The sequence below is a fragment of the Phodopus roborovskii genome, unplaced genomic scaffold, assembly GCF_943737965.1.
Source record: "Phodopus roborovskii unplaced genomic scaffold, PHOROB, whole genome shotgun sequence".
In the NCBI taxonomy this organism is placed as follows: Eukaryota; Metazoa; Chordata; class Mammalia; order Rodentia; family Cricetidae; genus Phodopus; species Phodopus roborovskii.
This window is the reverse complement of record NW_026126470.1, coordinates 2,866,459-2,882,894: the sequence shown is the minus strand read 5'-3', so window position 1 is coordinate 2,882,894 and position 16,436 is coordinate 2,866,459. Positions and strand designations below refer to the sequence as shown.

At 36.2% G+C, this 16,436-nt stretch overlaps 2 protein-coding genes across 2 annotated transcripts; both read left to right on the top strand.

Moving 5' to 3' along the window:
• Positions 1 to 1,698: 1,698 nt before the first annotated feature.
• On the top strand, positions 1,699 to 2,652 carry LOC127227313 (olfactory receptor Olfr180). The gene has a single exon (XM_051191633.1). It carries the CDS (start codon positions 1,699 to 1,701, stop codon positions 2,650 to 2,652), a length of 954 nt encoding a protein of 317 aa, XP_051047590.1.
• Positions 2,653 to 14,263: 11,611 nt separating this feature from the next.
• LOC127227312 (olfactory receptor 5K1) lies at positions 14,264 to 15,235 on the top strand. Its single transcript, XM_051191632.1, has one exon. It carries the CDS (start codon positions 14,264 to 14,266, stop codon positions 15,233 to 15,235), a length of 972 nt encoding a protein of 323 aa, XP_051047589.1.
• Positions 15,236 to 16,436: the final 1,201 nt, after the last annotated feature.

The following is a 16,436-nucleotide window of genomic DNA, read 5'->3' as shown; positions in this document are numbered from 1 at the left end:
CACAGAAACAGCTGACCTGAACAAGAGGGAGCTCATGAACCCCAGACTGATAGCTGAGAAACCAGCATAAGACTGACCCAGACCCCCTGAATACGGGTGTCAATTAGGAAGCTTGGGCAGTTTATGGGGCCTCTGATCAGTATACAAATCAGTATACAAATGGACTTTGGGAGCCCATTCCATATAGAGAGATATTCTATCAGCCTATACACAAAGAGGAGGGCCTAGGCCCTGCTTCAAATGATATGACAGACTTTGAAGATCTCCCATGGAAGGCCTTGCCCTCCCTGGGAAAGGGAAAGGGAATGGGAAGGAGAGTCAGAGGGGTGCAGAAGAAGAGGGCAGGGAGAGGGTATTGGGATTAACATGTAAAACAAGATTATTTCTAGTTGAAATAAAAAACTCATAATAAATAACAATTTGAGAGATAGTATTGTGTTAAATATTTAAGTTTTAAATAGCAATTTATTTTATTCATTTATTTATAAGCCATTAGTGGTACAGTGCCAGAAAACTTTTCCATTTTATGGAAGTAAAAAAGGAAACAGTGTATTAAGTTCTGTCTAGACAACAATTTAAATTAAAGAAATGGTAGTTACAGTGTGATCGTAAAGCAATTTCTAGGGGAACAGAATGATTACAACAGTAAAAAGTTATGTTTGTTGATTTAAATATTTCATTATTATTCTTGAGAAACTAAAATCCACAAATTATGGTGGTTGTTGAACAGAACATGTAGACTAGGAGGAAAATACTTTAAATTTTAAATAATCATATAAATATAAAACATTTATTGTACTCAATATATGGAAAACGTTGCTTCATTCTGACTTCATTCATGAGTCCACAGCAGATATTTGACATTTACCTATCATTGTGCACACTGTGAGCAGACAGCTTATCACTAAGATTCACAATAAATAATACATGCTGTACACCGGAGACCACACAGAAAATGTCAGGATATAGGGATAATTAAGAGTAGAAGCAATTCACTGGGAATTTATCAAACAAGATAGAGTGGGATTCTAAATATGTTAAACTCAATCAGGAATAATTTTAAGAGAAAAATGTAATATTACCCAATCTTATCTAACTAAACTTAAAAGTTAACTGAGCCTTCACTTAAAATATCTCACAATAATCATAGCTGGAAAACATAAAATAGAAAAAATGTTTTTCAAACTCTAATTTTATGATGTATTCATCAATTAGTCACTAACACACGGACAGGGAAATTTATTTTTATGTTTTTGTTTGTGAGCCTAGCCTTTAATGGCTGAGCCGTCTCTCCAGGCCTGGAAATTTATTTTTAAAGATCACATTGACCCATAGAATTTTCTTTGTAAAGTATACACAGAGATTCTTTCAATATGGAAAAATAGAAAATCACCTACACTGACCATGAGTTTATACAGAAACATATAATAATCTATATGATGAACCTAGTAGTTAAACAGAAATCTCAAGACTATAGCCATATGTCTATGCACAATCTGTGTATATGCACACACATGCCCCATCTTTGTGTGATTTCATCTCATATAACTTAACCTACAATGAAATATTTCAGGGGATTGACTGCTAAGAGAAACTGAAGAGATCCTCATCTGTTCACTGTAACTAGAGAGGGAGACTTAGCTATATTCTGCCTATAATATCAAACTTAATAATTTTTGTCTCAGCAGAGAAACTAGAATGGAGAAGATGAATTACTCTTTGACAGTAGAGTTCATCCTGGTGGGATTCTCAGATCACCCAGACATGAAGACCCTCCTGTTCCTGGTGTTTCTTGTTATCTATCTTGTCACCATGGTGGGCAATCTCGGGCTGGTGGCCTTGATCTACATGGAACGCCGGCTTCACACACCCATGTACATCTTTCTGGGCAACCTGGCTCTCATGGATTCCTGCTGCTCCTGCGCCATCACTCCCAAGATGCTAGAGAACTTCTTTTCTGTGGACAGAAGGATTTCTCTCTATGAATGCATGGTGCAGTTCTATTTTCTCTGTCTTGCTGAAACTGCAGACTGCTTCCTTCTGGCAGCAATGGCCTATGACCGCTATGTGGCCATATGCAACCCCCTGCAGTACCACACCATGATGTCCAAGATGCTTTCTGTTCAGATGAGTATAGCCACCTTCATAGCCAGCAACTTGCATTCTCTGATTCATGTAGGCTGTCTCTTAAGATTAACTTTCTGTAAATCAAATCGCATTGATCACTTCTTCTGTGATATTCTTCCACTCTACAGGCTGTCCTGTACGGACCCTTTTATTAATGAACTAATGATATATATTTTTTCAATGCCAATTCAAGTCTTTACTATTACCACTGTCTTGGTCTCTTATTTCTACATTCTTTTCACTATTTTCAAGATGAAATCCAAGGATGGGAGAGGAAAAGCATTTTCTACTTGTGGGTCCCATTTTTTTTCTGTGTCAATATTTTACATCTGCCTTCTCATGTATATTCGACCATTTGAAGAAGGGAATAAAGATATACCAGTGGCTGTATTTTATACAATAATAATCCCTTTGTTAAACCCTTTTATTTACAGCCTTAGAAATAAGGAGGTTTTAAATGCTGTTAAGAAAATTACAAGTACCTATAGTACTTTTAAAAAATCTTCAGCTTCTACAGCTGACTAATATAGCTAATTAAAATGAGTTTATTAATATAAAATATAAAGTAGTAGTCTTTAAATTATTAAACTATTTATTAGGCTACTAGTGTAACTCCTAAATAATTTGTTAATTATTCATTTGAATTCTATAACTTAAAGCCAATGTAAATGTAAATATTGTCATATCTACTTTTGTTTCCTCCATTCAATTTTCCAATATTATTGCTTCAGTACATTAATGCCATATCACAATCAGATGGTTAAATATTTCAGAGTATTTTTTTAACATTGTTTAGTAAATTGAACAACTTTGTGTGCAGTTTTCATTGTTCAAATCTTTTTAAAATTCCAGGAAAGCGCTTGGTTATTATCATTCAGCAATTGTTCCTTTTCTCTCTCCTTCCCTTCTGTCATTTCTTTCTTTGTCTTTGAACATTTTAATGTTTTATTTCATCTAAACAGAATGCTCTGAGGATGCAAAACAAACACAACTAATACAGAAAAACTATATCATATAAATATAATTACGAGTTTTTACAATGTACCATATTAAAAATATACTAGGAAAGTATTGATATTTTGAATATCAATAACTTTAAGTCATAAGCTTAGTATATTTTCTAAGATTAATAAATTTTAATAATTATTCTTTGAGTAGGATAAACTCAATCTGGAAACTTAGTTTGTTCCTAAGGGTGTCTAATAAAAATCTTAATATTTTCTGTACAGTCCTTTCCCTGGATATAGGGAATCTTGGGTAATGTGCAAATCCTGAATTAGAATTAGACATTTGTCCAAAGCGGTCTTATAAACTTCTGGTCTATACTTTTTCTATTTGCAAAGCAAAATAAAAAAAAAAATGCACAAAAGTCTACATGAGTTCTCCTTTCTTACTTAAATAATTATATGACTACAGACCTTATGGCTTGATGTTATTTTCAACCCAGGAGTAACAAACCAGTGTCTGATTGGATGTAAGTCCTGCTCTGAAAAAGAAGAAACACATCCTATCATCAACATAGGGCCAAGAACCTGTGAATAGATAAGACCACAGGCCCTATTGTGGTGAGGGGAGGGAGAGTCGGTTTTCGTTGTTGTCTCTGGTTGTTGAACCACACTCTACTGAAGGGCTACAAATCTTAGCACAATAAATTGTACTTGAAGGGTGAATAAAAAGAAGACACATACTTATCTTATCAGTCATACTCCAGAGCAAGTCTCATCACCAGAAATACTTTGTCAAAACCAATTGGACTCCTTGGGTTTGATTTTTTTTCCCATTCTCTTTTCATATCTCTTCCTCATTCTTTTTCTTTCTTTTTTTTTCTGTCTTTCTTCCTTCCTTCCTCTCTCCATCCACACCTCTCTCTCTCTCTCTCTGTTCCTCCCTTCCCCTTTCCTTCCTTCCCCCGTTCGGTCTCTGTCTCTACCTCTCTCTCACTCTCGCTCCTTCTTTTTCTTCTTGGAAGTTGGCATGGCCTCTTTTCCAGCAGGGGTTCTCTGCCTGAGATGGAAGCTTGGACGATGAGGAGGGGAGGAGGGATTGAGATAGTGTCGCAACACACGAAAAGCGTGGAGGAGGTCCATATTGGAGCCATACCTGGCGTTCTGGCAGCTGGCACGGCCTCTGGTCCAGCACAAAGTATCTGTCCAAGTTGGTATCTGGAGAACAAGGTAAAGGGCAAGAGATGGAGCACCGGGGATAGCATCAGGTGTGGGGAATAAAAGCAGTAGAGGAGATTCATGGACCAGGAGCCTACATGGAGCTCTGGCAGCTGGCATGGCTTCTGGACCATCTGAGATCTCCTACCTGTTTTTCTGGTCTGAGTTGAGCAGAGGATGCCCACCCCAGGTCGGGGCTGGCACAGAACAATGGCAGCGGCAAGGGAAGGGATAACTGCAGATTGTTCTGTGGGAACCAAACTGAGGGAGTGGGTGAGTTCTCTGGGCAGGTGTCCTACCTGTTCTTCCAGCTGAGTAGACCAGCACATAAGGGAATGTCAGCCCAAGTTATTCATTAATTTTTTTAAAAAAGATTTTTATTTATGCATATGAGTGCTGTATCTGCATGTACGTACACCTTTATGACAGAAAATGGCATCAGATCCCACTATAGATTGTTGGGAGCCACCATGTGGTTACTGGGAATTGGACTCATTTAACGAGTACGGTTTTTCCACCTGCCGCTGCCTAGTCTTGTCCTGCCGCTGCACCAGCTCCAAATAATGCACAGAGACTCTGTATTTGATATTATACTTTTGGCCAGTTACTACTTTCTTAGCGGCTAGCTCTGTCTTAAATATTAAACCATTTGTGTTAATCTATGTATTTCCACGTGGTCTTCTTACCTGGAGCTGGCTGCCACATACTGCTCTCTCCGGGCTCTCCATCTTGACCCCTCCTTACCACTTCCTATTTCCTCCTTGTCTCCTAGTCCCTCCTATCTTCCTTTCCTATTGGCCAACAGTGCTTTATTATTAACCAGTATGAGAAACATATATACATAATGGCATCTCCCATCAGACTCAGGACCTTTTGAAGAGCAGACAGTGCTCTTAACTATTGAGATATCTCTCCAGCCCCTATTCATTAATTTTAAAAGGATTTGGAGGTGAGGAAAGATAACAAGGAATCATGTATAAAATATCAAAAAGTGTATTTTTTTATCCTTTTGAGAAACATACTGGGAATTATAAAATTATATCTCACTAGCACCATCTTATTTGGCAACAATGTATTGTCATTAAAATACACTTATTTGTGAATAAATATTCTAATAATATTGACATACTAATGATTTATTTTTTCTGTTGGCTTCATTTGCTTAATTTTTAGATAATCAAAACCATTTATTTCTTTTACTGCCATTTGTTTCTCCTGACTTGCTCACAAACACATCACCTAATGCTTTATGAATAAAGTCTATAAAAAAACAGTTCAAAACATCTAAAAGGATACCCCCTTTCCCTTTGCATGGAAATGGACTGAGTTAAGAATCTTATATAAACTGAATAGGGTTTGTAATATTGAGAGACTATTATATAATGACACTCATAGGTGAACCTGGGGTTCAGTGGTATGACAGAGTCATTTGTTGACTATGGATATGGTCTTTAAAAATTTTTTTTTTTTTTTGCAATTAAGATATACTAGTCTGTCAGTCATTATCCCTGAACCTGAAAAGTACATACTTAGTAGTAGTGGTCTACTGTAGGCTTAACACTAATGACCATGTCTTAACTCTCTTCCATGTTTTTCCAGCTAATTATTCTTATACTCCCAAAATTTCTGTGTTAAAACCAGTCATTTCAAAAAGCACATGTTATTTCAAAGAAAACCAAAGGAAATGCAAGTATTGTTGCAAACCAGAACTGAGCCAGTTATTTGATGGGTGTGGTTTAAATGGGGGGGGGGACTAATGGGAAAGAAACAGACAAATATAATTCCAGAAGGCATCTTTGGGAATAAATGGCAAGAGTTCTCTGAATGTTGAAATTAAGAAAAATTTAATGGCTTGGTGAAAACAGATTCCTGCATGTAATTGGAAAGTAACAGGAAATTATGTATACAGTGATGTAGCTTTCTACAGAATATACATTTTTAAATAGACATATTAAATTTGACTTCCTTAACATTTTGTGATTGATATATTTAAATATATATATAGTTAGTGCCTGCATTTACTCCTGTATTTCTAAGATGCATTTTTATGTGTAACAATTAGAAAACACTTACGTACAAATCTTACTAGTTTGACTTGAGAACACATATTCACATATCTTTCTAACAATTATCTTCATTCAATTCCCTTTCATTTGATAATAGTAGAATAAAATTGAGTCAGATCAATTTTGTGATATGCACCATGCCAATATCTTATTTTTATGTCAATTTTAATGGAAATAGTTGTCCTTCCACAGAACCCAAAACACACTAAGAAATGCAAATTCTTATATTACTTGAGATGTAGAGATGTAACAAATAATTAATACAAAAAGAGTAATGGAAAATTCTTTGACATATTTCAATATGTATTTATTATTAGGTATTTAAACACATATCTACATATATATCAAGGTATATTCCTCAATGATCCATAATAATTTAGTGCTGTCTATTCTGCATACATTTATAAATTATATATATTATGCATGTAAATACAAAAAGGAACAATATAAATATTATTTTATAAGTAGAAGGTGAATTTAATCTTTTACTTCTAAATAGCTGATCTTAGAAGTCTTATGAAGAAACATGACTAAAGAATGGTTTTTAACTGACATCATCATAGTAATTAAGAGGATCATTAAAGTTTCATACTGAATTTAGAATTAACACTCTAGTTCAGGATAATTTAAAAGGCATTATAGTCAAAGCCGGAAATATAGTCCAGCTGTTTACTCACAAGTAAAATCATTATTGTAAGGTACAAAGGTTGTATACAGTGTGACACACCACAGCTCCCAGTGATACTAAGACAAATGAAGAGGTGTTTGAGAGATGGGGGAGACAGAGGAGCAAAGAAGGCTTTTGTTTGATTGGTTTTATTTGACTTTGTTTTAATTTTTTTTAAATTTTCTTTTAGGGGCTATAGTTCAACTATGAGTATGGAGGGACTGGGAAATAATTAGAATTGGGGTGCATGATATGAAATTCCAAAGAATCAATAAAAAATGACATTAAGAAAATTCTTAAAGATAATAATTCTAGATATTTTACCTATTCATATTTAGCTATAATTAAAATATGCAGACAATTCTTTGTTGTTACTGTGTTCATTTATACCCAGATATATAAAACTATTATGAAGCGTTCTTAAATTTCTGTGGAAAGCAGAACACATGCATCCTGCTTGGAAGGACATTCTGCCTCCCTCACATTCTCTCTTTGGCCCATTCCCTCATTTCTCCACTACTTAAATCATGTTTTATATTCATTAAGGGAGACTTGATCCGAATATTGTCTTGTCTCCATCTCTCACATGTCTTGTCTCTTAATTCTCCCTCCCGCCGGGTCCCTGACAACTGACCCTGCTGGCCGGGGCACACAAGTGTACACATTTTGAAATCTACCATATTTAAATCACAACACACACATACACACATACAAAAATTGTTGCTTTGATTGCTGTTATTTTCCTATGTTCTAATCATATTTTAATCCCTTAATATGTTATGGGATAATTTTGTCAACAACCCTAAAAGCTTGAATGTTGACTATACTTTCATACTCATACAAAGAATGATTATGAATTATTTATATATCTATGTTAGTAACATACATACCTTTATAGTAAATACTATTTTCACTATGTTTTTAATATTCTTGGTGGTGGTTTAATTCAATGTATGAGAATCTTCAAACAATTAGGTAAACATTTATATACCTTACCAACATTTGTATCGTACATGTTCCTACATGAACAGCCTTTATATCTTATTTATTAATTTATGAATATAGAATAGGTGATAAGCCTTTGTTATGGCAAATATATATCCCTTAGTTTTATTATAGGGTCAATGATTAGGATCATAACATTGAATACATAAACTAAATGTCTAGACAACTGTTAAGAAATAACCTCACGGGCATATAACATATCAGTGACACTTAGAAAATTACAGGCATATGCAGTAACAAGTTTTCTGGATAAAAATAATAATAAGTGGTCTGTGATTCATTAATTCCTTTTTTTGTGGTTCAAAGGGTATCACTTAAATATCATAGGATCTGCTCTAATCATGTGAACATGGCTTCCAAATTCACATATCAATATTTATTTAAACGTATGTGTATTATTCTTTGACACTCAAAAATGAGTAGTTTGTCTGATATTTTGTCACAGTCAACATATAAAATAACTGATATAATTAAGAGAACACAGGCTTGAGTTTATGATACTTTTGATTGTTTTGAAAAAGATTCAAAGTGAGAGGCAGAATCCATTCATTCCTGGAGGATCTTTCTAGGTTTTCTGCATAATTAAAAGGAGCAGAATATTTATTGTATTTTATATGCTTTTTCTTGAAGATTTGGTTGAATTGTATGAATGCTTGTTTGAAACCATCTAAGTGTAAAACAGTGAGCTGTACTTTATAAAGGATAGTAAGCATCTAGGACTTCATATTGTAATAAAAACAACAATGAAGGTCAAAATGATAATGTGCAAGTTAAGGTGTGATCTAGGGAAAATAAACAAATGTTTTAGTGCTTTGGTGGAGTGATATATGCTAATCTTTTTGAAGTTGTCAAAAATAATACTTAAAATTAGTTGTATATTGAGTTATATCTACCAGAAGTCTGGGTAGGATACCCACAGTCCTTTCCTACCCTCTCTCTGTTCCCCAAGATCCTCAAGGGTTGCCCATAGTGCTAATACAGAACACTGCTTCACCCTCCCCTCCCCCTGTCCACATCTCTTGTGGAATTCACAGACCATCATCCTCCTCCTCATCTCCCCTCTCCAACTTCCCACTGTGTCCAACCCCTACTCAGGTAGACACAACTTGCTCAACCACAGGTCACTTCTGCTAGATGACCAGGTAAGCTGACCAAGGAACCTTCTACCCTCTCTCTGTTCCCCAAGACCCAATTCTCAGGAAAGCCTATACATAACTCTGCAAGGGATAAACTCCCACAGGCCTCCCCTTCCATCAGCCTTGAATATCAGCAAGCAATCCCCTTGAACACACCAGCCAGGCAGCCAGTAAAACAAGCAAAACACAACCAACACACTCTCTGAAAACCCACAGAGGTAGCAGAAACCAAGAAACAGTGCATCTTGTTGGAAGAAATATCTAATATTTGTCCCCTAGAGCAGTGGTGATCACTGGTGGAAGTTCATCACAACATGGTGTTGGGTCACGTGTCAATAAGCAAGACAGGCTTGGTTTATATGTAGCCTTATACAGATAAATGTATGGTTCTGAGAAAGAGAAATGAGTCAGCATCCCACATCCTTGCTCTAGTGGATTTCAAAGCGATACACTTGTGGGGGGGAAAACACACCCAATGTACTTATTTTTTCATTCCCTTACCAAGAAGGAAACATCTGTCTGTTCATATCTGTGTTTTGTGTGGGGTGGGTGGCTGAGAATACACATGTATGCATATGCCTGTGGAAATCAGATGTCTCTTCAAATACTTCTTCACCTTATTTTCGTGTAAATATCTTACTGAGTCTGAAGCTCAGAAATAGGCTAGACCAGCTACATAAAAAGCCCTCAGATCCTTCTATAGCCTTTCCTCCAGCATTGGCATCCCACACAGACATTTTTTGCATCCTATTATGTTGCATCCACACAGAGCTTTTTGTTTTTTGTTTTTTTATATATAATTTTTATTTAATTTTATATAACAAAGTCCAATTAAATGAAAACAAACATTGATACACAATATTTGGGAATTTGGGCGTCGTTCTTTCCAAACTACTTCCTGCTGGTAAGGGGCGCTGTCTTGGGGGAATTCGAAGAAGATTCAGATATCCTAGCTGTAGTCTGTAGGACTGTTTTGTCCAGCTGTTTGGAATGTAGGATCAGCTTGTACTGTTTCAGGCGGTCTGGTGTGATCAAACCACATTAGTCTGGAAGGAATCCACATCTTTTCATTTTCTGTGTTGTTACTTTTTTTTTTTTTTTTTTTTTTTGGTCTTTTTATTACTTTTTCCGGAGCTGAGGACTGAACCCAGGGCCTTGGGCTTGCTAGGCAAGCACTCTACCACTGAGCTAAATCCCCAACCCCCACACAGAGCTTTTTGAATGGATGTTGGGCATCTGAACTCATATCTTCACATCTTTTGGCAAATTTTTTTCCACTCATTTTCCACTTACATGTACTCATTTTATGGGAGTATGTGAACACATACATGCACACAGAGGACAGAGGAACACATTGGTTTTCCTATCACTCTCCATCTTCTGTGCTTGAGACTGTTTTTCATTAAACCTGGAGCTATTCTGATGGCCAGCAAATTCTAGCAATCTTCCTGTCTCCCTTACCCCTTCCTAGAATACTAGGATTGCAAATACATGAGGGCAGACACAGCTTTTTAATGTGGGTTCTTGGGATTTGAACTTGTGTCCTCATACTTAGGCAGCACTTTTGCTGTAGAGCCATTTCTTCTGCCCAGTGCTAATAATTGTTCATAACACATTAATTTTACACCCTCCATTAAAGTCTCAAACTCTCTTGGAACTGTTTCCTATCTGTTTTAAATTGAGTACGCAAATGATGAGGAGAATTTTTAGAAATACATTGTTAGTTGGGGTCGTTCTTGTAGATCGCTGGGCATTTTCCTAATGCCAGATTTCCCCTTAAATCTATAATGGCTCTTCCTATTATGGCATCTCTTTTCTTGTTCTTCTCTATTCTTCCCCTGACTCAATCTTCCTGTTCCCTCATTCCCACCTCTCCTCTCCTCTTCTCCCCCTTTCTTTCTCCTAACTCCATCTCCCTTCCCTCCATGTTCCCAGTTTGCTCGGGAGATCTTATCCCTTTCCCCTTCTGTGAGGGACCATGTATGTCTATCTTAGGGTCCTCCTTGTTTCCTAGCTTCTCTGGTGGTGTGAATTATAAGCTGGTGATCCTTTAGATCTATGTCTAAAATCCATGGCAAGGGGAATTTTAAGAATTAGATCAGTTATATCCAAACTACCAAGATAATCTTCATGTTGACTTTAGTAAAGACCATGTTCTCTTTGGGCAGTTTTAATTCATTTCAAATAGTTCATAGTTGTAAGAACTTAAATTCCCTACAGAAAAATACTGATGTCAAAGCTGGGAAATCCTCTCAGGATTTGACATGAGGCTTTAAGTTTACAGTACAAGGTACATAGCTATTATTTCCTGTGGGTAACAAGTGATCCCAGTTTTTCCATCTCAATTGTGAAATCTAGGTACATAAGTATTCTTAAATTGAGAGCGTGGCTATAAGGTAAATATGCACTTTCAGAAGGTACTCCTCAGTGAAATCCAGGTAGGATAACTATTCTAACTTTTTACATTAAATATCTGCATGGCAAATGTTTGCTTTTTCTAAATTAATGTTCTTTCCTCCCACACTTTGACTCCTCTCCTGACCATGTAGCCCATCTCAAAATTCAAAGATAAGTAGAACCAAATTGAAGTACAATAATGTAATCCATTTCCCCCTCTGATTCTAAGGTAGACTGCCAAAATACATAGGTAAGGTAGCAAATGAATCACTTAGATAATTCAGGCATATGTTAAAAGTAATTTCTAATAATGATACAGACATGCCATATGATTAATTTTCTTGGAGAAAGTAAATTTCTATTGCCTTCTTTCAATGTTTTGATTACTGGAAGGCAAGATCATTTTGGCCATAGAGGTATAGAATTCATTCTGTCAATCAATGAGTCCTAGTGAATCAGTAACACTGAGAACCAGTAGTACTCTAAGGCAAAATGAAATTTGTATTCAAAATTCTAGAATTTAAGATTTTATCGTTAAAATCTAAAAACAAAAGAAGTGAATCCATTTTCACAAGGCTCTATCATGCCATGGCCCACCTCAGAAAGCATAATTTTCTAAGGAAACAGAAAATCAGGAAGCTCAAGTGTTTTAGTATTTTAAATTCTTGCTTTATTTTTATGATACCAAATAAGTTTCAATCTTATTTCCTTTTATTGTTTTCCATCTAAATTCAAAGCTAAGACCAAAACAAGACATGCAAGACATTTCATCTTAGTTACATTATCCTGTTGGATACTCCACTACATGGGATCATTGACTGGATTGCTAATGGGAAGACTTTCTTGGGTAGCAGTGTCACAAGGCTGGGGGACAGACAAAGGCATTGGGAAAAGGGTAGGTTCTCATACCTGGCTCCTGAGCCCCAGTGCCTGGACTGAAGGTAAAGGGTGAGGATTAGTCCTTCCCAAGAAGAAAGAAGGAAGCCACCTACCCTTGCTATCACAGGTAAAAACTTAACCATAAGCCTCACTAGGTGACAGGTACACTATTCACAAACTAGTCTGATGTCTGATCTGGTGGTTGCCCTCGGGTGCAGAATCTTCACAAGATGCTGAGGGCTCTGCCTTGTCATCAGGTAGAGAGCATTTTACGCAGCAGCATCAAGATTGGGCAGGGGACAGTAAAGGCTAACTTTTGATTAGAATAGAATACCGTCTCAAATCTCTACAGAAACCAGACAACTAAGCCAACAAGATTTAAACATTAAAAAAAGAAAAGAAAAGAAAAGAAAAAGTCATTTCATTCCCTTCAAAAGCTGTTTACATAAATTACATAAAGTTGTTTGGTGTATTTTCCCATATTTTCTGATTTTTATTTTTAATAATTTTTTGTGTTTTTTTTTTTTTAGAAAAGTGAATTCTACAGTTAAAGCTTGTATACTTTCAAGGTTTAAAACATCTGAAGTGAATCTATCTTAATGCAGCTTAAATGTGTCATAGCACACTTTAGATAGCATACATTTTCAGGGACATAGAAAATCAAAAAGTTAAGTTCACTCTTTTAAGATAGCTCTTTCAAAAGGTGATGACATCAAGATTTTCCTTGTAGATAATTCCTCACATTAGAGCCTATGCAGAAACAAAAAGTTGGTAAAACGTTCATCAGCATACCGGAATCAGTCACCCACCCCAGGAGTATGAATAATCCTCTCTCTCTCAAAAGGGTTTCAATAGAGCAAAAGTGTTTGGATACATATAGAGAAATAAAGTAATATAAATTATAGACAAAAGTTGTGAATTTTAGGTAAGCCTTGCAGTGGTACAGGCTAGTAATCCTCACTTTTGGGTGACTAAGGCCTGAGGATTGAAAATTGAAAGTTTATCTGAACTTCAGAGAGTCTTCAAGGAAAGAATAGATAACAATGAGATTGTCTCAAAATTCATAGGTTTTTTTTTTTTTTTTAGGACTGGAAGAATAGCACAGTGCTAGGCACAACTGAAATTAGCATTGCATGCAAACTCGCCTTACAAAGCACAGGGAGGATTTAAATATTTCAAAAACTCAATGGGAGCAATGGCCTAAGAAGAGTCAATACTTACAAAAGTGTGTATGAATGGGAATGAAAAAAGTAAAAACCATTATTTCTTTAATTTTTGGGTTATTCTATTTAAAAATAACTATAGCTTCATCAGTCATTAGTATTCTTTGCACAATTCACAAAAGTAAATTTAACATATGGAAAATATATTTCTAAAAATCCTTTCCTTTTCTGGCTGAATACATTAGATATTTTGTTAAAAGCAATGCATTCATATAGAAAACTTTATTCTAAATTTACTATAATAGTCATTAAAAAATCAGGCATCAAAATAATTTGGAAACAATAAGTCAAATAGTTATGCCCTAAATTTTTATGGTATAATTATGTACATGCATAAAGAAAAACCTTTTCTAATAAAAAGTTCATTCTTGTAATAATAAAAGTATTTCTATAAAATGTCAGTTAAATGTGGAGATGATAGATACCAACACTTTATGGAAATATATACTGTCAAGAAGCATAGTGAGCTGCATTCCAGAGACAGCAGAAGGTGCTCTAAGAAGAAATTATCCTCTTATACAAAGAAAACATAAAGAGAAAATTATATTCTAAGAATTACAATTTTTATCTATGTAATAACAGTGGCAACAGACAAGCTAAGATGGCTGAGGACAACTACTCTGTAACAAATGAATTCATCCTGGTGGGATTCTTAGATCACCCAGAAATGAAGACCCTCCTGTTCCTGGTGTTCTCTGCCATCTATCTGATTACCATGGTGGGGAATCTCGGGCTGGTAGTTTTGATCTACATGGAACACCGTCTTCACACACCCATGTACATCTTTCTGGGCAACCTGGCTCTCATGGATTCCTGCTGCTCCTGCGCCATCACTCCCAAGATGCTAGAGAACTTCCTTTCGGTGGACAGAAGGATTTCTCTCTACGAATGCATGGTGCAGTTCTATTTTCTCTGTCTTGCTGAAACTGCAGACTGCTTCCTTCTGGCAGCAATGGCCTATGACCGCTATGTGGCCATATGTAACCCCCTGCAGTACCACACCATGATGTCCAAGAAGCTCTGCCTTCAGATGACTGCAGGAGCCTACATAGCAGGAAACCTGCATTCCATGATTCACATAGGGTTCATGTTCAGGTTAACTTTCTGCAGGTCTCATGTAATCAAGCACTTTTTTTGTGATTTCCTTCCATTATACAGACTCTCCTGTGTTGACCCTTATCTTAACGAATTGATGATACTCATCTTTGCTGGTTTAATTCAAATCTTTACCATTACTGTAGTCCTGGTATCTTATCTCTATATCCTTTTCACTATATTCACAATGAAATCTAAAGACGGTAGAGGCAAAACCTTATCAACTTGTGCATCCCACTTTCTGTCAGTGTCAATATTTTACGGTTCTCTTCTCTACATGTATGTTCAACCGCATTCATTCAGCGAAGGAGATAAAGATATACCTGTTGCTATTTTTTACACTGTAGTAATTCCTTTATTAAACCCTTTCATTTATAGTCTGAGAAATAAGGAAGTAATAAATGTGATGAAAAGAACCATGAGGAAGAGATGTTTCCACATCTTTAGAAAACAAGGATCTTCTCCTTTGGAAAACTGATAGAAGCTGCAAATTCCCCTTTTTTAAAACCTTTATTATTGTTGTTATTATTATTGAAATTTAAAACAAGGTTATTTTACATGTCAATCCCAGTTCCCTTGCCCTCCCATCCTCCCCTACCACCCCCACCAAATCCCACCTCATCCCCTTTCTGCTCCCCAGTGAGGGTGAGGCCTTCCATGGAGAGTCTTCAAAGTCTGTCATATCATTTTGGACAGGGCCTAGGTCCTCCCCCATGTGTCTAGGCTGAGAAAGTATCCCTCTATATGGGATGGGCTCCCAAAGTCCTTTCGTATACTAGGGATAAATACTGATCCACTACAAGAGGCCCCATAGACTTCCCAGACCTCCTAACTAACACCCACATTCAGGGGGTCTGGGTTGGCCCTATGCTGGTCTCCTAGCTATCAGACTGGGGTCCATGAGCTCCCCCTTGTTCGGGTCAGCTATTTCTGTGGGTTTCTCCAGCCTGGTCTTGACCCCTTTGTTCATCACTCCTCCCTCTTTGTGACTAGATTCCAGGAGTTTGGCTCAATGTTTAGTTGTGGATGTCTGCTTCTGCGTCCATCAGCAGCTAGATGAAGGCTCTAAACACACACATGATGACAAAGTGGTCTATGACCACCTGTGGGCCTTGGATCAGATCCACACTGCTAGGGATGAATTCCCTTTAACAGAATGAGTCTCAGTCCCAATCAGAAAACAGTTGCAACAAGTTAACCTGTTTCTGTATATCCCGAATGTTTTCTGAACACAAGTGGTTTAACATTTTGCAGCTCAGGTGGTTACTGAATTTTTTTTAATTTTAATATGTGCTTGATTAAGAAATGTCAACTGAGCTCAATAAGATATTTTTCAGTTCAGACTTTTAATATCTAATTTGTTCAATTTTTTAAGATCCATAAGTTAAATTACATACTTATAATACTATCCATATCTATATATATATTATAAATACATACTATATATACATATATTTCAGATATCTTATAAGATATTTTTGATGTGAATTTTCTGATGTTTCCCCATGACTTGATATGGTTAGTTTTTTCTGTAATGCTAGGAACATTGTTGTCCCTTTGTATCACTAACAACTCATATGATCTGCTCATCCTGTTGGGGCAATGCTGATTTTTAATCTTTCTTAAAATGCTGTTAATTGGATATTCTCAATGCTATTAACATCTTAATAACCACACTA